Raw genomic sequence first — 21562 nt, forward strand, 5'->3', positions numbered from 1 at the left:
TTCAAACTATTCCAAAAATTCACGCGACGCATGCTTGTATTTTTATTATTCCTACGATTCACGCCTTACCCACAATTCCCGATTTCATACCCGATTTTTCCCCATTATTCTTAATGGGAGATTCTACATTTCACATTTACTTCCACATTTTTCACCCGATTCACATCATTCCAGCTTCAATATATTCCAGCAATTGGTGCCATGAGCTATTCCAGCTTTTCAGGTTCAAAATTCACACCTTACCCACAATTCCCGTTTTCGTACCCGATTATTTCCCATATTCTACATTTTCCATTTACTACCACATTATTCATCCGATTCACATCATTCCAACTTCAATATATTCCAGCAATTCATGCCGCATTCAGAAATTAAACCAAACACAAATTAAACAATCCACATTCATGTGAAGCATGCTAGCCCAAACCACTAACAAACACTGGCTGATGTGACATCACGCACGGGCATACATGTATGCTATACTGCACAACAAACTTTGGACGGACATTATGGGTGATTTAACTCACCGTTTGCATCTATACACTAATAAACGTTCAGCAATACAGCCAGTCGGTATCTATGAGAGTGTAGTGGCTCGAGAATGTTGCGTTCAATGACCGCTAACAGAGTAAGAAATATGACATGTGGACTACACAAGCCAGCACCGGATTACAAGCAATAAATCTTACCTTCCTACGAAAACGGCTTTCTTTTTGCCCACTTTGAGGTCTCTGCATGTCAACCAAGGTTTAAGCTGCTCCACACTGTGTTGGTATATTCGGACCCGTCGCCATGGGCGGGCCTTGGGGTTCCGTGCCCGCCCTGTCAGTCAGCCGTGCCCGCCCTAGCAAGATGACTCACCAACTATTCGTCCTATCAGTCACGTAAACTTGCGCCTTCTGTTTTAAATAAAGCATTTAATGGAAGCCACCAAATGCCAAACCTCGATCCAGGATGACACAGTTGACATCGATGGGAATCCTGAGTCCACTGGTTACGTTTACAAGTGAGTGTCAAACTTTTATTTTAATTAGTCAAGCCACACAGCACGGATGAATTGGAGCAATACACAGTATGCTGTTAACAGACCCAAGCAGTCACACATACACAACAAATACTTAAGGAGCATAAAATTATTTATCACTAAAGAAGTTGCAGTACAATGTGAGTTGAATTCTCTTTTTTTATTGCCAAGTTTGTTCATGTTGATGACTGTCACTAAGTTCTAATAAAAAAAAACAGCACTTTACACATCCTTTTGGATTGATATTCTGCTTAGTTTTTCACTGAACCCATATGTTGTTTCTGTATATCATCGACATCACTCAACCTTATTTCTAAATCACTTTAAAACATCCATTGCTGCATACAAAGTGCTGTGCATGGAATAGAAATTAGTATTTTAGTAGACACAAGTGAAACAAAATAACACAAAATAAAATTAATTAGAGTAAATATAAGTACAGGGTGACCCAAAAAGATGCGTAGCCATATTTTCTTGGATAAAAAATGCCTTTTTTACCGAATGTCTTTTCTGTTGCAGGACGTGAAAGGTGAACCTATGGATGATCATTTGCAGCTATAGTTGCCCTGAAAATGTCTTGGACAAATCAGCAGAAGATATTCTCCCTGGAGACCGATTTTGCGACAAAATCATACCAGAGTGTACAGATTGAGTTTCCATTGTCGCAACTTTCCATCCAAATCAACGATTGTTAGTTGGATGAAGAAGTTCAGAGAGCATGGGACTGTAGTGGGCCTATGTTCTAAAGCCACAGGGGGAACTTATTCAGGAATGCAGGAAGAAGAGTGCAAGGACAGGAGAAAACATTGCTGCAGTGAGGGACTCAGTAGGACGCAGCCAAGAACTCGGAATCACTGCGGCGTGTTCTTACGTCTGATCTGCACCTACACCCATACAAGATCCAAATCAAGCAAAAATTCACTGGAAAAGCCAGTAACAATGTGTGAATGCTTCTGTAATGTGCTTGAAAATGATGAAAACTTTCTTGAGAACGTTTGCTTCTCAGAACTGAACTCTGAACTTCTTCATCCAACTAACAATCGTTGATTTGGATGGAAAGTTGCGACAATGGAAACGGAATCTGTACACTCTGTCGCAAAATTTTGTCGCAAAATCGGTCTCCAGGGAGAATATCTTCTGCTGATTTGTCCAAGACATTTTCAGGGCAACTATAGCTGCAAATGATCATCCATAGGTTCACCTTTCACGTCCTGCAACACAAAAGACATTCGGTAAAAAATGCATTTTTTATCCAAGAAAATATGGCTACGCATCTTTTTGGGTCACCCTGTAGATAAGTATACACGCAAATAAAATACTAAAAGAAAAAAAAAAGTATAGAAATAAAATAACATAAAAGTAGCAGCAACAGCAAAAAAAAAAAAGTGCCGACAGGGAGCCGGTCGGCCACGGCTTCATTTTGAAGTGTTGAAATAATTATTTAAAAAAACAGCAAATCCAAGATATGTTTCTTGAGATGATGGGGTTTTAATATATCAAATCGCGTCTGAAATAAAATGCACCGTCGCGTGATTCAATTTCCAGGGGGAAAAATGGCGACATCTGTCGGTGACTTGACACTTTTTTTTTATTTTATTTTTTTTATTTTTTTAGTGAGCACTTATACACAAACAAGGCACATTTGTATCATCAACTGACAAATTACTTGACACAGACGGAGCATAAACATTATTGAACATTTAAAATAAAAGAAAGGAAGAGAAAAGAAAAATAAAATTCAACAGAAATTGTACTTGCAAGAGGACTATAATAAATCAAATCATTCCAATAAAGAAACTCAATGAGGGGCTTTACTGTCCATGACCAATTTCAAAGATGTAAAAAACAATATAAAGTCATTTTTCCAGTGAAGTAGACGTTGTTTTTTTGTTGTTTTTTTTTATATCTTCATTTGTGAATAAAGAATTTCCCTAAAAGCAACAAAACATTGAAAACAAATTCGAGATTCTTGTCTTCCTGAAATACACCAAACAAAATCGACGCTTCTGTCAGGGGGAAATCAATATTTTTTGATTGTAACCAACTCCTTTAAAGGAAGGCACCTTTAATTTGACATGTATGGCTTGATTGGCAGTAAATAGTTAGTTTAGCTACGAAACATGCATAAGAGCTGATGAACACACCCCAATATTGATTTATTTAACTTTTTTCAACATAGAAGTACTTCCGTGTTGGAAAGCCCCCAAGTGGTGACGTAACAAGTGTGTATACTCGCTTGGCGAACAGTAGTTCACGCAGACAGAACGACGAGGAAGACACAAACGTCACTTATGCCTTACTGTATTGCAAAATTTTGCAAGGTGTCGTCAAGGAAAAACCCGCGAGGTGCACACTGGTATGTTATCCCCCCCAAAAAAGGCTATTTGCGTAGAAAATGGCTTGCTAAGTGCTGTCGACCTCCCGGCAAGGACAAGCAGGAGCGGACGTTATGTTTTATTAGCTCGTAAGTTGTTTATACTTCACAAATTGACCATGTTCATAATCTTATTTTAACAAAAAATTTATAGAATGTGGATTAGTGTCATTATCATCGGCATGTGCGACGTACTACATTTGTGTTCTGTCCCGCTGTTCTTCCTGTGGTGCATTCCAGTTTCATTTGCATTTCTATTAATTTCGTTCGGATCCCAACCATTGATAACCAGCCTTGGTAACGGCGTCTCGCATTTCCTTTCTTCATTCTGTCTATAAATAAACACGGTTAATACACAACCTTCTTGCAAGCTTTCGTTTACATCATCGGGACGCTACGCAAAAAAAGAAAAAAAAAAAAACAGCTCGGGGAGGTTGGGCGCTGTAACGACGATACATATAATTTTACTATTTTTTCTTTTTCCTGAAATAGTTCGTCAGTTCCACACGTTTTGCATTGCTCGTGCTGTGTGTCACTTTACCTGTTGGATATTGGCTCCTCCAGACTTTTCTTCTTCACATCTTTCATTGCAACCAAAGCTATCCTGAGAATGTCTATTTAGTATTGCCATGTTGAATGTCTGATGTTCCCGGATGCAGTTGAGATTGTCCGCAAGGAACCCATCCTCGAGTTCTTTCATTTCCAGACAGCACACATTCATTAGCGGATTGTCCATTCCTGTGCAGCTCCCGCACGAGCACCACTCACCCACCGCCTGATTAACTCGTTCGTTAAAGTTTATTTTGTGCCCGAAAAGACCATCTGGCGCCACAACTTTCACATCCAAGGCAGACTTTCCTTCGGTAGGGTTATTTTGTCATGTTGGCTCGAAGCGATAAGGTTTAATCCTTCCGGGTTTGACGCTAGATGCACGGCTGCGTTTCATAGTGCTTCGATCGTGTAGCGTTTACACACTAGTGATGTAAACATCCGGGTTATTTAGTCACGTGTAACAAACATGCCGGCGTTAGATTCATTTTAACATGAGTTTAAAAGTTATTAAATGTACATAAAAAAATAATCACGTCACCAAATTAATTATTGAAAAAGTAGCAACTTTTTGCTGCTAAAAATGGATGAATAAGTAAAGTGTCCCTTAAGGTTATATGGCTGGTTGGGATACTCCGGAGACGGGTGTCCGTTCACAAAATGCTGCATGAAAAATGAAAACAAGATAAGCTCGGGGCACTTATTAGGACGCTTAAGTTTGCCAAACTTGACGAAGCTTTGTGTTAACGTTAGCTCGCAACATTTAGACGAATGCAAAAGCTAACAGAAGACATTAAACTAACATTAACCACTGACTGAACAAGCTTTACTTAGATGGCAATGACATTCTAGTAATATATTTTATTCATTAATGGTAACGACAATAACTTTGATATCGTTTTGTGACAGTTATTGCCCCGAAAGCAAACTACACTACAGCTAGCTAGTTAGCCCGATAGAGTTAGCATAGTCTTACCTTAGCACAGTCCGATTTACATACTCCGTAGGCACACCGCTTCATCATTTTGGAGGTCCGGAGCTTGTTAATGGTTGTCACTCTTCTTCCGTAAAGTTTTATGGTGGTTAGCAGTCTCGTAAGCCATCAAATAAAATCAATCAGACTATGGACGTCATCGAGAGCTGAGTAAAGCTTGACGGACTATGCTTACATAGCAACGGTTGCTAAATGTGTGATTGGTCAATGCTCGTTTGGGGGGGCGGAGTTTGCGAAAGGTCAATTACGGATACAACTCACCTGACTTTTGGCAGCGATATTCGGCCGAGCAAGAAAAGAAAAAGTGTAGTCAATAGTGCATAGAATTTGCCGGCACTCGACTAGAACTTTTCCTGGCTCAAAGCTTAAAAAAAAAAAAAAAGACCAGAGACTCTTGGGTGGATTTACAGATTTACAGTCTGAGGTAAAACAGCAATGATGTTTAAAAAAAAAAAAACTGTGCTACTCATAATTCTGGGGTACATTATCACAATTCATTATAATCCACATTTATCCAGATTTCTCCTTACTTTGGAAGCATGTATTATTTTGATATGTTTGAATTTGATAATAATGTCTATTCACAGTTTCATTTGATAAATCTTATGATTATTCTAGCGAAGTTTTACATTTATAAGTCTGAATTTACACATAAGAAACCTTTATTTTCTTCCATTTATTTTATTTACTTTATTTTCCATCCTTTATTTTTTAGTATTTATTTTTGTATCCATGAGAAATTATTTTTTGTCATTGTCTGGTTGTCTGTGTCCAAAAGCTGTAAAAACGTATAACTATTGCAAACTTATCATTTATTTATATGATTTTGTATCAAACTATTTTCTTTTCTTTCAGTTATACTATTGGTTTTATTTGGTTTAGCTTTTGTATGTTTTAACTTCCCTGGCGTGTTCTATGTTCTAATTGTTTATAGTGCATACAATGATTTTATTATTCAATAGTTTGTATACTGATTGAGTGAATAGATTTTAAAAATAAAAACTAAACTGGGCTACTCGTATGTACAGGAAGTAAACATGTTTCTTCTTATTTGTCCGAGTGCAGTTTAAAGGTCTATTTATTTTTATTATCCAAATGAATCTAGAATTAAACGTATAATTTTATGAGCTTTTTTTTTTTTTTTAATTCTGTAAAATTAAATATTAACATTTTCGTGACATGAGATTTGTCCAACTGTAATTGCCGTAGATTTCACGTGGTAGCAGAAGAGCGACTCCATTCCAGGCACGACGCGTTTACGCTCGGCTTCACTATACAAATAATTCAACACGAATTCGTACGGAACGAACTGACACATCGACGCTTTGCCCCGTCACTACGTTATTGAAGTCAAACATAATTGCTACGTTTCGTGTCTGTTTCAATCGTATCTCTCGGCCCTCTTTATTTTGTCTTGTATTAGCTTAGCTTAGCTTAGCTTAGCTTGCTCGGCGCCAAAAAACGAGACGCGTTTGCTATCGACAAATTGGCTCAGCAGACGTCAATCGTGAGCGTAAAGTGTCGTGAATATCGTGTGAAGATGTTCACAATGGCGAAAGTCAAGTACGAAGAGGAGCTTTGTGGAGCACAGGAGGACAACGAGCGACAACGTCAACTGCTGGACGCCGTTTACAAGCAGCCTCGAGTTGCGTTGAACAGAGCAGGTTTGTCACTTGTTTCATCGACACTTTTCAACCATATGTACGTTTTTATTTCTGTAATGACTCTTCACCGGGTCACTTTGTTACGATACACAGTTAGTTTTTTTCTTCAGTCGGTTTGGTACATTTCTCAGTCGATGAGAATTGGATTTAGCAGAGCTACAACTGAGGTAAAGTTAGCCGCCTTTTCTTTTTACGCGGTCAAGTCAGCCGCACTTCATTTTTTCTGTTCGCCCTTTTCTAGGATTTACGGTAGTGTGCTCGAAGAGACGCTTCGGCCTTGGGGTGAACCCCACAAAAGTGCCTAGAAAATGAGTTTCGCTCCACTGTCTGGGCACGACTTGTTCAATGCATTTTTTGATAGATAATACCCTTCTGAACTTTGGGTTAAAAGTTCACCCAATGTTTTCCTGCCCCAGTTTTGTCACAAGCCAGAAATGCATATATAGGTAAATAACAAAAAACGAAAATCTTGTGCTGCAGTTTTTGGTCATAAAACGTCTTTCATTAAATTTGGCAACATAAAATCATTCCCAGATGTTATCAATACATATACCTAACATCAGAAACAAGTATTGGTGGTTTGGTGTACTCATGTGAATTTAGATCATTAAATATATCAAATTTGTGCCAAAAAAACAAAACAAAAAAAAAAGCTTCAACTAGAAGTGAGACCAGCACACGAATGTTACATTTAGCTATGTTTATGTTTCATATTTGAGGTGGGAATCTTGGGGCACCTCACGATTCGATTGCGATTACGATTCAGAGGCTACGATTCGATTATAAAACGATTATTGATTTCCCCCCAGGCAGCAGAAAAAACCCCAATGTATTTTGGTGCTTTTAATGTTTCGTACATTAGTTACAAAAATAGTACAAAAGTCCTCTCAGGCCTAAATAAACTACTATTTCAGTATCAAGTTAACAGTTCAAAACAGTAAATAAAATACTCAAGTCCTCATTCTGTAACAACAGCTTTTAAGTATATTCAGTCTTCAACAGAATAAAACATAGCATTGAGCAAAAATATATTATTTTTATCCACTCAAAATTGCACTGAGATATAAATGAAAGACAATGTGAACTACTACTTCAATACAAATGCCTAAAAAAAAAAAAAAGAAGTGCTTTCATGCTTTTTAAGTTGTGTAAAGATGAACATGTAAACATTAAAGTTTCTCAGAGGTCCAAAAAAAAAAACCCTCAAGTGCTTTTCTGCTTTTTAACTTGTGAAAACATGAACGTGTAAACATTAAAGGGATCGTTCGGCTTTTTTAACATGAATCTCAATTTGATCCTCACCTCCCGTGTGTGCGATCAGCACTGACTTCTTTCTGACAGCGTTCGGTGACACCAGTTCTGGTTTGGCGTTGGACGAGAGGAAAATAGTCCAGCAAGCTGGCTGGGGTCTCGGAAATAAAGCGTTTTTCTTCTAAAAAAAACTATTTGTTTTCAAAAGCGTGATACATTTCCACCACAATACTCTTTTTCTGAATAAAGTCAGACGCCATTACCGCCAGCCACTACTTTTCTGTTCGTATCACTGCGCGGCGCCCTGTCGAACGCTAACCGACGCACTGCAGCCAGCTAGCTGATACTTCCGCCTGAAGTTGTTTGCCTTTTCGGAGCAGGTCTGATCTCACGAAGAGGTGAGTTGGTCAGCTCAGCCATGCTTGTTGTTGTTTTGAATGTCGAGGCGTGAGTTGTGGATGTGTACTCTCGGTCCGTCCCATTAAGCGTCCCGAAGACCGCGCGCGCTACTGCGTTTCAGTTCCGCGTACTTTCCGCTCCGGTCCACTTTTAGTTTCGGTTCCCTTGGCATATTTATATAATGGGAATTTGGACTTTTGTGAATCGTTCTCGATTGTTCCACGGCCGAATCGTGAATAATCTAAGAATCGGAAATTTTTCACACCTCTACTTGGAACAAGGCAAAATGGACTAGATGAAAATAGATACATTCAGAGCCCAGATTATTGTAACATATAGAATATTTTTTAAAGTATCAGATTATGTCACAGCATGTCATTTATACCCCCCAGCCCTGCCCCACACACAAAAAATATTAATAAAAAAAGAATCAAATAAAAATCAAATGTACATTCACAATAAAACCATGGAACTTCATTGGAACGGCTCTTTTTTTTTTTTTTTTTTTTTTTTTGCTTGAAAAGTGTTCCAATGGAGAGTTAACATCTTGATAATGAAACAAACAAAATGGCAGATTTTACAGCCCTGCACTGTAAAGTGTCCTCGTATGCCATGTGATTTTCCAACCTGATGTTGTACCAGATGTGTTAGTGTCACTTTCTTGGCTTACGTCAGTAGACTCAGTAGTTGATGTATCTGATGACTGAGGTACCCTGTGTAAAACATTTCAGAGGTGTTGCGCTGGAAAGGGGTGTGAAAAACCAGCTGGGGGAAATCACACCTCAATCTTCGTTTCAGTATATCCTGTCTGAAATAGAAAATTAAAGGGAAAGATGAGCACAAGATACACATATTCACATCACACTAGGGCTGCTCTATTATGGAAAACATAATTATCACGATTATTTTGGTAATAATTGAAATCAAGATTATTCAAAACAATTATATTTTGTTCAAATCAAGAAAATGTTTAAACATTTGAAAATAAGACAAATACAATCATATGAAACACTATAATTATGTAAGTTGCTTTTGGACCCAACAAAATTTATAATATATTATTATTATTATGTTAGCAAAAATTTTAACTTGGGGTGCAGCGTGTGCAGTAAGCTAGTTTTGACACGGGTGTATGGTAAAAGAACTCGTGTGGGCGTGCCGCAAAAACAACTCAAAATTAGTATTATTAATACTGCAGCTATCGAATATTTTGGTATCCGGATATCCTACTGAAAATTCGAGTGAATAATCGTATATTTGGATAGAAATAAAAATATACCTATAGGCCTATATACTTTCTTGGTCAAAGAACAAAAAAACAAATTTGCATGTAATAATTAACAACCAAATGGTTTTCATTTTTAGATAATCAATTTTATTTATTTCAGCGAACTATTTTTCTCTGAAACAGTGAGATTTTCGACAAATCTCTCCCCATAGATTTCGGTCAATGTTTTTCAGTGTGAAGATTTATAAGTTACCTGTAGTCTGAAATATCAAGATCCTGGTGTTTTTTAACAGTGTTCACAAACCCTCTTAGCTTGTCCGTTCTCATCACATCTTTGTCAACTATAATCCTTTGACGGATTACTTGTTCACAAAAGAGTTTGTAGCTCTCAGCATAGGGTGGTCTGAAACACACACACACACACACACACACACACACACACACACACACACACACACACACACACACACACACACACACACACACACACTCGCTTAACATGTGCAAAGACTGAATCATGCTTTCTAATTAATGCTGAACAGAATACGAGTGACACATTGTTGACCAATGCTTTACTTTTGAAATGTGTAATTTTAGCAAAGTGGCAATGAAATAGTGCAATTTAACAACTCACATTTGTTCGTCCCTGGTTTTTGTTGCTGTTGACTTTAAGAACCTTGTGTAATCTCTGAAACAAGACTGCACATCCTTTGTGACAGTCTTTGTCTTGAATATGCAGAAGAATGGAACAGTCTTGCTTCATCTCAGCTGCCTGCAGCAACCCATCTTTCGACAAAAAAGAATGACATTGTAAGTGTTATTGTCACATCACCTCTTTTTACAGTATATGCACATCACATATTTACAAGTAAAGTGTTTGTTGAGGTTGGTGAGAGAGAGTTTGGGGGAAAGGGAGGGTGTAGCTGTGACTCTCTATTATGACTCTGATGGGCATAGCTAACCCGAGTTTGGTAACCACTGTTGGATTCACTCGATAAATCATTCAGCAGCTCGTAGCCTTAAGACTTAACCAAGCAACAAACTATTTTCAACCCTATACTAAATATCGGTCACATTAATAACAGAAATGAGCACTCCTGTGTGTAGCACATACCTGCCGACAATGTTTCTGCTTTGGCGAGATGATCCCTCTTCCGTGTGCCTTCCGATCCCAGACGAGTATACTTTGAATTTTTTTTTTTTTTACAAATGATGCAGATGGCTGGAAGGACGGGGTCAGCTGAAGCGATGGGCAAACCTGAACGGAAACAGTTTTTTGCCCCACTTTCTTTTTAACTTTTTTTCTCCTTTCGCTCTTCTTCGCTCTCCGACGCTGTGGTCGCCATTTTTGATATGCGGTTGCTATGGTGAGGAGAAAGCAGCAGCTACGTGATTGGCTCATGTGACCTAAATCACACCACTACCGACCTAATGGTGCTACGCCCACACCAGAGATCACTGCGCCTCATCGCAAAATAGTGCCGGGGTTTCACCATCGAAATCAAAAAATTGGCAGGTTTTCATAGGGTGAACTCCACGGATTCTTACTTACTAATAATAAATGTATTTTATGAAGTAAAGGTTATTTAGTGCCCCTGAAAACGTGTGTGACCTGACGGCCTAGCTGGCACGGAGAATGTTACCGAGAACAAAATTGGGTTTTCAAAGTAAAAGATCAGTTTTCAAAAATAAAATTGAATTCAAACGCAGTTTAAAGTATGCGTGATTGTATTATTATTATTATTATTATTATTATTATTGTTATTATTATTATTATTATTACCCGTTTAAAAGATGTTTTACAATAACAGTACCAATTCAAATTTCACTGGGAATGCACTCTTGTGGGGTGATATTGAGCAATAACATTGATATGTACAATATTAAGTTAACGGTAATTTAAAATGAAGGAAAGGTTGAAATTGAGAAAAAAAATAGGTGTGTGTCATCGAGCAGACATGCCACTTTGAGGCAGAACTAATTTGGGGTCAATAGGTCATATGACCTAGAAGCTATTAAGCAGAAAATAAGTGGAAGTCTAAAATTTAAAAAAAATAAAATAAAAGGTGTGCATCATCTATCAGACATGCCACTATTATGCAGCATTGGTTTGGGGTCAATAGGTCACATGGCCTGGAAGCTATTGAGCTAAGATGCTAAAATTTACAGATAAAGAAAAAAAATTGTTAAAAATAAGTGGAGGTCTAAAATGAAAAGATAAAAGGTGTGCATCATCATTCAGACATGGCACTATGATGCAGCTTTGGTTTGGGGTCAATAGGTCACATGGCCTGGAAGCTATTGAGCTAAGATGCTAAAATTTACAGATAAAGAAAAGAAATTGTTAAAAATAAGCAGAGGTCTAAAATGAAAAGATAAAAGGTGCGCATCATCTATCAGACATGGCACTATGATGCAGCATTGGTTTGGGTTTGGGGTCAATAGGTCACATGGCCTGGAAGCTATTGAGCTAAGAAGCTGAAATTTACAGATAATGAGAAAAAAGATTGTTAAAAATAAGCGGAGGTCTTTTTTTTTTTCTTTTTTTTTTTTTTTTAAGGCTGTACGCAAATGAATATGTACAATTTTCTCTATGTACAATTTTTTCTTTTCTCTCTGTCATATTGATCAAAATGTATGCTGTGTTGACCCTAGTCTCTCACCTTGACTCCGCAACATTTTTGCATTTTTCCGGGGTCTTTTTTCCGGGATCTCGTTCTTTCGGTCACGACCCACAGCTCGTGACCATAGGTGAGGGTCGGAACGTAGATCGACCGGTAAATCGAGAGCTTTGCCTTTTGGCTCAACTCTTTCTTTACCACGACGAACCGATACAGAGTCCGCATCACTGCAGACGCTGCACCGATCCGCCTGTCGATCTCCGGCTCCATCTTACCCTCACTCGTGAACAAGACCCCAAGATACTTGAACTCCTCCACTTGGGGCAAGATCTCATCCCCGACCCGAAGACGACACTCCACCCTTTTCCGACTGAGGACCATGGTCTGCGAACCGCTCCAGTGAGAGTTGGAGATCCCGGCTTGATGAAGCCAACAGCACCACATCATTTGCAAAGAGCAGAGATGCAATGCTGAGGCCACCAAACCGGAACCCCTCAACGCCTCGGCTGCGCCTAGAAATTCTGTCCATAAAAGTTATGAACAGAATCGGTGACAAAGGGCAACCTTGGCCGAGTCCAACCCTCACCGGAAACGAATACGACTTACTGCCGGCAATGCGGACCAAACTCTGGCAACGGTCGTACAGGGACCGAACAGCCCGTATCAAGGGGCCCGGCACCCCGTACTCCCGAAGCACCCCCCACAGAACTCCCCGAGGGACACGGTCGAACGCCTTCTCCAAATCCACAAAACACATGTGGATTGGTTGAGCGAACTCCCACGCACCCTCGAGGATCCTGCGGAGGGTGTAGAGCTGGTCCACTGTTCCACGGCCAGGACGAAAACCACACTGCTCCTCCTGAATCCGAGATTCGACCTCCCGACGGACCCTCCTCTCCAGCACCCCTGAATAGACCTTACCAGGGAGGCTGAGGAGTGTGATCCCTCTGTAGTTGGAACACACCCTCCGGTCCCCCTTCTTAAAAAGGGGGACCACCACCCCGGTCTGCCAATCCAGAGGCACTGTCCCCGATGTCCACGCGATGTTGTAGAGGCGTGTCAACCACGACAGCCCCACAACATCCAGAGTCTTTAGGAACTCCGGGCGGATCTCATCCACCCCTGGGGCTCTGCCACCGAGGAGCTTTCCAACCACCTCAGTGACTTCGACCCCAGAGATAGGAGAGCCCACCCCAGAGTCCCCAGACTCTGCTTCCTCAAAAGGAGACGTGTTGGTGGAATTGAGGAGGTCTTCGAAGTATTCCCCCCACCGCTTCACGACGTCCCGAGTCGAGGTCAGCAGCACCCCATCGTCACTATACACAGTGTTAATGGTGCACTGCTTTCCTCTCCTGAGTCGCCGGATGGTGGACCAGAATTTCCTCGAAGCCGTCCGAAAGTCGTTTTCCATGGCCTTACCAAACTCCTCCCATGTCCGAGTTTTTGCCTCAGCAACTGCCGAAGCCGCGTTCCGCTTGGCCATCCGGTACCTGTCAGCTGCCTCCGGAGTCCCACAGGCCAAAAAGGCCCGATAGGACTCCTTCTTCAGCTTGACGGCATCCCTTACCGCTGGAGTCCACCAGCGGGTTCGAGGATTGCCGCCCCGACAGGCACTGACCACCTTACGGCCACAGCTCCGATCGGCCGCCTCAACAATGGAGGCGCGGAACATGGCCCATTCGGACTCAATGTCCCCCGCCTCCCCCAAAACAAGGGAGAGGCTCTGCCGGAGGTGGGCATTGAAACGCTGTCTGACAGGGGATTCCGCCAGACGTTCCCAGTAAACCCTCACAATACGTTTGGGTCTGCCAGGTCGGACTGGCATCTTCCCCCACCATCGGAGCCAACACACCACCAGGTGGTGATCAGTTGACAGCTCCGCCCCTCTCTTCACCCGAGTGTCCAAAACATGCGGCCGCAAATCCGATGACATGACTACAAAGTCGATCATCGAACTGCGGCCTAGGGTGTCCTGGTGCCAAGTGCACATATGGACACCCTTATGTTTGAACATGGTGTTCGTTATGGACAAACCGTGACGAGCACAGAAGTCCAATAACAGAACGCCGCTCGGGTTCCGATCAGGGGGGCCGTTCCTCCCAATCATGCCCCTCCAGGTTTCACTGTCATTGCCCACGTGAGCGTTGAAGTCCCCCAGCAGGACGAGGGAGTCCCCAGGGGGAGCGCTCTCCAGCACACCCTCCAAGGACTCCAAAAAGGGTGGGTACTCTGAACTGCTGTTTGGTGCATATGCACAAACAACAGTCAGGACCCGTCCCCCCACCCAAAGGCGGAGGGATGCTACCCTCTCGTCTACCGGGGTGAACCCCAACGTACAGGCGCCGAGCCGGGGGGCAATAAGTATGCCCACACCTGCTCTGCGCCTCTCACCGTGGGCCACTCCAGAGTGGAAGAGAGTCCAACCCCTCTCGAGAGGACTGGTATCAGAGCCCAAGCCGTGTGTGGAGGCGAGTCCGACTATGTCTAGTCGGAACTTCTCGGCCTCACACACCAGCTCGGGCTCCTTCCCTGCCAGAGAGGTGACATTCCATGTCCCGAGAGCCAGCTTTTGTAGCCGGGGATCGCTCCGCCAAAGTCTCCGCCTTTGGCTGCCACCCAGCCTGCTCTGTACCCGACCCCTTTGGCCCCTCCCACCGGTGGTGAGCCCGTGGGAAGGGGGACCCACGTTTCCTCTTCGGGCTGTGCCCGGCCGGGCCGCATGGGTGCAGGCCCGGCCGCCAGGCGCTCGCCAGCGAGCCCCAGCTCCAGGCGTGGCTCCAGAGGGGGGCCCCGGTGACCCGCGTCCGGGCAAGGGAAACGTGCCTCCATTAATCTCATTCATCATAAGGGTCTTCTGAGCCGTGCTTAGTCTGGCCCCTCACCGAGGACCTGTTTGCCATGGGTGACCCTGCCAGGGGCATAAACCCCCAGACAACATAGTTCCGAGGATCATTGGGACACGCAAACCCCTCCACCATGTTAAGGTGCCGGCTCACGGAGGGGCAAATCCGAGACCATGGTCCTCAATCGGAAAAGGGTGGCGTGTCCTCTCCGGGTCGGGGATGAGATCCTGCCCCAAGTGGAGGAGTTCAAGTATCTTGGGGTCTTGTTTACGAGTGAGGGTAGGATGGAACGGGAGATCGACAGCTGGATCGGTGCAGTGTCTGAGGGTGATGCGGACTCTGTATTGGTCCGTCGTGGTGACGAAAGAGCTGAGCCAAAAGGAGAAGCTCTCGATTTACCAGTCGACCTACGTTCCGACCCTCACTTATGGTCACGAGCTGTGGGTCGTGACCAGTGACGTTCCTAAGCAACTTGGCACCCGAGGCAGGATTTCTGGTGGTGCCCCCCCTCCCAGAGCGTGCACAACTTATTAGACCAACCACAAACACGACCCCCACTCAAATTATTAGACCAACCACAAAATATTTACATTTAGAGCATTTCCCACAGTTATACTTAATGGTAGAACCGTACGTCACAGTGGTATTTTCGCTGTAGAGGAAGAAAATAACATGGAAAAAATGCTGCTGAAAAGTCAACTTACTGTAGGTTTGGCAACACAAGATGGCCACCGCCAGCTTCACTTTTCGCTACAGCATGAGCCGCCCATTTAATTTATGACGTCCGTGCTGTATCAGCCTGCACATCCACCTGAGAATCTGACCGTGATCAGTTTTTTTTTTTTTTTTTTTTTTTTTTTTTGAAGGTTTGAGCTAGGACAGCATACAATCATTTTCATTTCATTTTCTTAACTAAAGAGCCAGACCTGTCACCAGAAAGAAAGTGCAGGGGGGGCATTACCTTTTTGGGGGGAGCACACTTCATCAACCTAAATCTAATGTTGTTCAGGTTGAACAGTGGCATTGTGACAACTGCAAAAGTGCTCAAAAATATTTTCTATCACTTAAAAGCGGCGGAATGACTGTGAACCAGCCCCTTCTATCTGAGATTAGCTAGCAGTTGCCTTCATTTTCTTTTTGGATTTAGGGCTGTACGATATAGATAAAATTTCGGATCATTTTTGCCAGACATCTTTATTCTTTGGTCTTTGACTCAGCATGAAACTTCGCATCATTTCAGTGTTTTATGGTGCCTTCTGTATTTTGTGTTATTTTATTTCTAGTTATATTTACTAATTCACTTCCCTACATCTTATATATATTTTTTAATATATATTTTTTGCTTTTATACTTACCTACTTATATTTACTATAATTAATTTTATTTTGTGTTATTTTCTTTCACTTGTGTCCACTGCAAGACTGATTTCTATTCCATGCACTTTGTATACAGCAATGGATGTTTTAAAGTGCTTTATAAAAAAAGATTGAGTTGAGATATGTCGATAATATACAGAAACGACATATGGGTTCAGTGAAAAATATCAATCCATAAGGATGTGTAAAAGGCTGTTTGTTATGACTATTATTATTATTATTATTATTATTATAACTTAGTGACAGTCATCAACTGTGACAAACTTGGCAATAAAAAAAAAGAAAAGAGAATTCAACTTACATTGTACTGCAACTATGCTTTAGTGATAAATAATTTTATGCTCCAAAGTATTTGTTGTGTATGTGTGACTGCGTGGGTCTGTTAACCGCATACTGTGTATTGCTACAATTTGTCCGTGCTGTGTGGCTTGACTAATCAAAACAAAAGTTTGCCACTCACTTGTGAACGTCCGCAGGGTGTCCGGGCTCTCCCTTAGAGATAGGGTGAGAAGCTCGGTCATCCGGGAGGGACTCGGAGTCAAGCCGCTGCTCATCCGCGTTGAGAGGAGCCAGCTGAGGTGGCTCGGGCATCTGGTTCGGAGGCCTCCTGGACGCCTCCCTGGGGAGGTCTTCCGGGCATGTCCCACCGGCGGGAGGCGCCTTAGATGACCCAGGACACGCTGGAGAGACTATGTCTCCCGGCTGGCCTGGGAACGCCTTGGGATCCCGCCGGAGGAGCTGGTTGAAGTGGCTGGGGAGAGGGAGGTCTGGGTTTCCCTCCTAAAGCTGCCGCCCCCGCGACCCGACCTCGGATAAGCGGAGGAAGATGGATGGATGGATGAATTTATGGTGAATTCTAGGGCTGGGTATCGATTCAAATTTCCAGGATCGATTCGATTCGCAAGGGTCCGATTCGATTCGATTAATGATTCACAACGATTTTCGATTCATTTGAGGAATTCATGCAGCACCTATTTTAGACAGTCAAAAGTACCAGTGCTGCAAATAGTAGAAACTTCTTGCTGTAATTTAATGCATTAGTAAAAATATGAATATTTACATTAAGAATTGAATCAATTGCAGTTGCATTAATACTGTTTTATTTAACACGGCCTTATAAAAACAATAAATAATAATTTAAATCAATTACAACCACAGTACAGGCTATGTAAAAAAAAAAAGTGACAAAAAAACACTGACATTCATTGTTTTTTGTGCAAATGTTACAATGGTGGTTGAGGGGATGGGGTGGGTGGGGAGATGATCGATACTGGCTTCCTCCGTGTAAGTGACATGGGCTCGGAAGCATTTGTTTGTGTGTGTTGAATGTGTTGTGTGTGTGTGTGTGTGTGAATGTGTTGTGTGTGTGTGGGTGGGTGTTGGGGGCGGGTCGATATATCTATACATGGCTTTATGTATCGATATTGGGATATGAAAAGGCGTATCTATACGATATCGATGTATCAATATTTTGAACCCAGCCCTAGTTAATTCAATTGAAATAGAAAGGGTGTATGAAAACAAATTCCTTGTAGTAGTTATTGATGATAAATTATTTTGGAAGCCACACATAGAAAATGTTAAAAGGAAAATGTCAAAAATCAGAGGGATACTCTATAAAACTAAGGATGTCCTGAACATGAACTCATTATATACATTATACAGTTCATTATTATTACAATATCTGACCTATTGTGTGGAAACCTGGGCAAATACAAATAGAAAAAAAAACACCAACTCTGTATTCAAATTGCAAAAGAGCTATAAGAATTATTAATTAATCCAAATATATAGAATCAACACATCCATTATTTATTAAATTAAACACAATGAAATTTTATGACTTGGTTGAGTTTAAATTAGCACCAAATTAGACACAGTCCTTATGATATAAGAGGTGCACATGTCTATAAAAACCAAAAATAAAACAAAAAAAATCAAGAACAAATATTAAGCAAAGGTGTGTATCTGTTAAAGGTGTTAATTTGTGGAATCATTTGGGAATTGCCCTGAAAGAATGTGACTCACTTGTTGAGTTAAAAAAAAATTGTTTAAAAGTAAAAAAAAAAAATACTTGTGTATAGATTTATTCATTCACTCATGTGGCCCATGTGATAAACTTCAATATAAAATACATAACATCACAATAAATTAACTTTACCAAACCATGTGTATCTTGTGTCTCGCAGATGTCAGTGAAAAATATATTTTTCCCGAGCGGCAGGAGCCAGAGTTCCCTGGCGTGAAACAGGAGGAGGACTTGGAGCCTCTTCAAGTTAAAGAAGAGCAGCAGCAACAGCCTCCCAACATCAAAAAAGAGGAGCAGCTGCCACCATACATTAAAGAGGAGGAGGACTTCACAGAGTTGCCCGTGACTGGTGTCCATTTGAAGACTGAAGATGAACGTCAATATGAAGAGAACAAAGGGGCGGAGTCTCCAAGCAGCAGCTCAAGACAACAAATGACAGAAGATGATGACAGCCTGTTAGCTCTCATGTCAGATGGTGAAGACGCGTCACACGCTCCTCACACTGCTGACGATGAACAGTGTGACGATGATGTGACATGTCGCACTGATGGCAAACGGTGGAAATGTTCTCAGTGTGGAAAAACCTTTGGTTTCAAGTCTCAATTGAGAAGACACGTGATGGGCCACACTGGTGATAAACCTTTTGTCTGCTCAGTTTGTGGTCGAAAATTTGCTCGCAAGGAACACTTAAAAACACACACAAGAACCCACACTGGCGAGAAGCCTTTTGCTTGCTCAGTTTGTGGTCAAAATTTTGCTCAGAGGGGACACTTAAAAACACACACAAGAACCCACACTGGAGAGAAGCCTTTTGCTTGCTCAGTTTGTGGTCAAAGTTTCTCTGAGAAGGGAAGTTTAACAACGCACACGCGAATCCACACTGGAGAGAAGCCCTTTGCATGCTCAGTTTGTGGTCAAAATTTTTCTTCCAAGGGATACTTAAAAACACACACAAGAACCCACACTGGAGAGAAGCCCTTTGCTTGCTTGGTTTGTGGTCAAAGTTTTTCTTTCAAGGGAAACTTAAAAACACACACAAGAACCCACACTGGAGAGAAGCCTTTTGCTTGCTCAGTTTGTGGTCAAAATTTTTCTGAGAAGGGAGGTTTAACAAGGCACACGCAAATCCACACTGGAGAGAAGCCTTTTGCTTGCTCAGTTTGTGGTCAAAATTTTTCTGAGAAGGGAGGTTTAACAACGCACATGCGAACCCACACTGGAGAGAAGCCCTTTGCTTGCTCAGTTTGTGGTCAAAATTTTGCTCAGAGGGTACACTTAAAAATACACACGCGAATCCACACTGGAGAGAAGCCCTTTGCTTGCTCAGTTTGTGGTAAGAAATTTCCTTCTAAGGAAAAATTAAAAACACACACAAGAACCCACACTGGAGAGAAGCCTTTTGCTTGCTCAGTTTGTGGTAAAAGATTCGCAACAAAGGGCAACGCTGAGAGGCACAAGTGTGCTGGTGAGAAAAGCGGTTGATGAATGAAGCTTGATATGATCTCATTTAGGAATTGACGTTTAAAATGGTGCAGAAATTTCTACCGCTAAATGAATGATTGATCTGTGTACTTGTATTGTGTGTTGTATGTGTCTTAGCCTATTTTGAAAATGAATTTGTTTTGAAAACATCAACCTGACAAGTGGCTGCAGATTATAACTGACGTCTATAATCTGACATGTTGACATGTAAATGTCCGTTCATATGTAGTTTGCCTTATATATATACAGCACACCGACCTGTATATATGACTGGATAGCAGATAGCCCTTACACGCCCGTGCAAGCCGTTGAAGCCACAGGGCGGCCATCTTGCTCCTACCATCTCGTCAGTGGGTGGACGGTATGTCCACTTTGAGGACCCCTTTTTTTAAATCACTCAGTTCCATGGACAGCATGATTTATGGTGATTTAAATTTTTTAAAAACAAGAGGACTTCGGACATTTTCCAACTTGCCTTAAAGGCGTATAAATGATATGTTACATGACGTTTACAGGAGGAAACTTGTATAATTCATTGTTTATGAAAGAATCACAACTGTTCAACAAATAATATTGGGTCCTTACGTGCACACATATGACATATTTCAAGCAGCAATGCCAGTTAAGTGGGGATTTTGGGAGGTTGTTGTGCTGTTAGACTAGCTCAGGGGTGTCAAAACTCAGTTTTGTTGCAGTCCTCAGGGTTTATCTCAGAGGGCTGTTATGATGGGGAAACCAAATGTTTATTCGTCTCACCGAACAAGATGGATTACTCGTAAGGGTAAAAGTTTGTTCACTAAATTCTACTGCATCTATTTGTGGGGAGTGGCGTCAAGTTGTATTTTACAATTTTAAAATGTGCAGAAATTCGCAAGTTACTTTAAAAGTAAAGAACTCTTAATATGAAAAGAACACCGATCGTTTCTGGTTCCAATACAGTAAAAATTTGTCCTTTTACAATGCACATCCTATTTCACTTAACAAAATAAAAGCATCAGCGAATGCATATATTTGTGGGGACTGTGTTGTATTTTACAGTTTTAAAAAATGTGCATAATTTCACAAGTTACTTCTTATTAAAAATTAGGCAGCTCCTATGATGAAAAGAAAAATGCACTGAGCTGTCACCATTGTCTTACAAATGCAATTATGCCATGTTGTAGTGACAGAAAAATGACCAAAACAAATCAGTCACACTTTGGTTTGATTTTACAGTAAAGTACATATTTTATTTTTTTTTAACTTTTTTTTTTATTGAATTATGAAATTACTCTATCAATGAATAAAAAAAAAAATCTTGAATTGTTATGAAATTACTTTATCAATGATTTTTTAAAAACTTTTTTATTGAATTATTTCATTAGTTTATCAATGCCTAAAAAATAAAACCATATTTAAATTAGTGGGAAAAAAATTTACTTTTAAAACTCCTTGACTGCCGAAGACGTTTCATGATGATTAGTAAAATTCCAATGAATGGAATGCGATCTTTCATTGAGTAGCCACATTGTATATGAAGTAAAGGCAAACAATATTCTTTTTGCCTTGAAAGATGAGTTAAAATGCTCAAAAGCGGCTGGCACTGTGGATTTTTTTGTTTTGTTTTTATAACGCCTGGCAGTCAAAGAGTTGTACATTTAGATATAAATTGAGATATAAAATCTGTGAATAATGTGCAATTAATCGTCAGTTAATTATTGAAGTAATGCGATTAATTATGATTAAAAA

General features: G+C 41.1%; 2 protein-coding genes across 2 annotated transcripts in view; one reads left to right on the plus strand and one right to left on the minus strand.

The window, feature by feature from the left end:
* Positions 1-21562, minus strand: part of LOC144007179 (uncharacterized) — a 337746-nt gene that overhangs the window by 276280 nt on the left and 39904 nt on the right. The window lies entirely within an intron of this gene.
* Positions 6176-20840, plus strand: LOC144007372 (uncharacterized). Its single transcript, XM_077506960.1, has 2 exons — positions 6176-6605; positions 18513-20840. Exons 1-2 carry the CDS (start codon positions 6482-6484, stop codon positions 19832-19834), a joined length of 1446 nt encoding a protein of 481 aa, XP_077363086.1. The 5' UTR covers positions 6176-6481; the 3' UTR covers positions 19835-20840.

The sequence above is a fragment of the Festucalex cinctus genome, chromosome 1, assembly GCF_051991245.1.
Source record: "Festucalex cinctus isolate MCC-2025b chromosome 1, RoL_Fcin_1.0, whole genome shotgun sequence".
Taxonomy (NCBI): domain Eukaryota; kingdom Metazoa; phylum Chordata; class Actinopteri; order Syngnathiformes; family Syngnathidae; genus Festucalex; species Festucalex cinctus.

What these genes read in the sequence shown, in the direction of transcription:
- LOC144007372 (XM_077506960.1), top strand. Translation starts at nt 6,482, where the DNA reads ATGTTCACAATGGCGAAAGTCAAGTACGAAGAGGAGCTTTGTGGAGCA. An exon ending in AGTTGCGTTGAACAGAGCAG is followed by an intron (nt 6,606 to 18,512) that starts GTTTGTCACTTG and finishes TGTGTCTCGCAG; the next exon opens with ATGTCAGTGAAAAATATATT.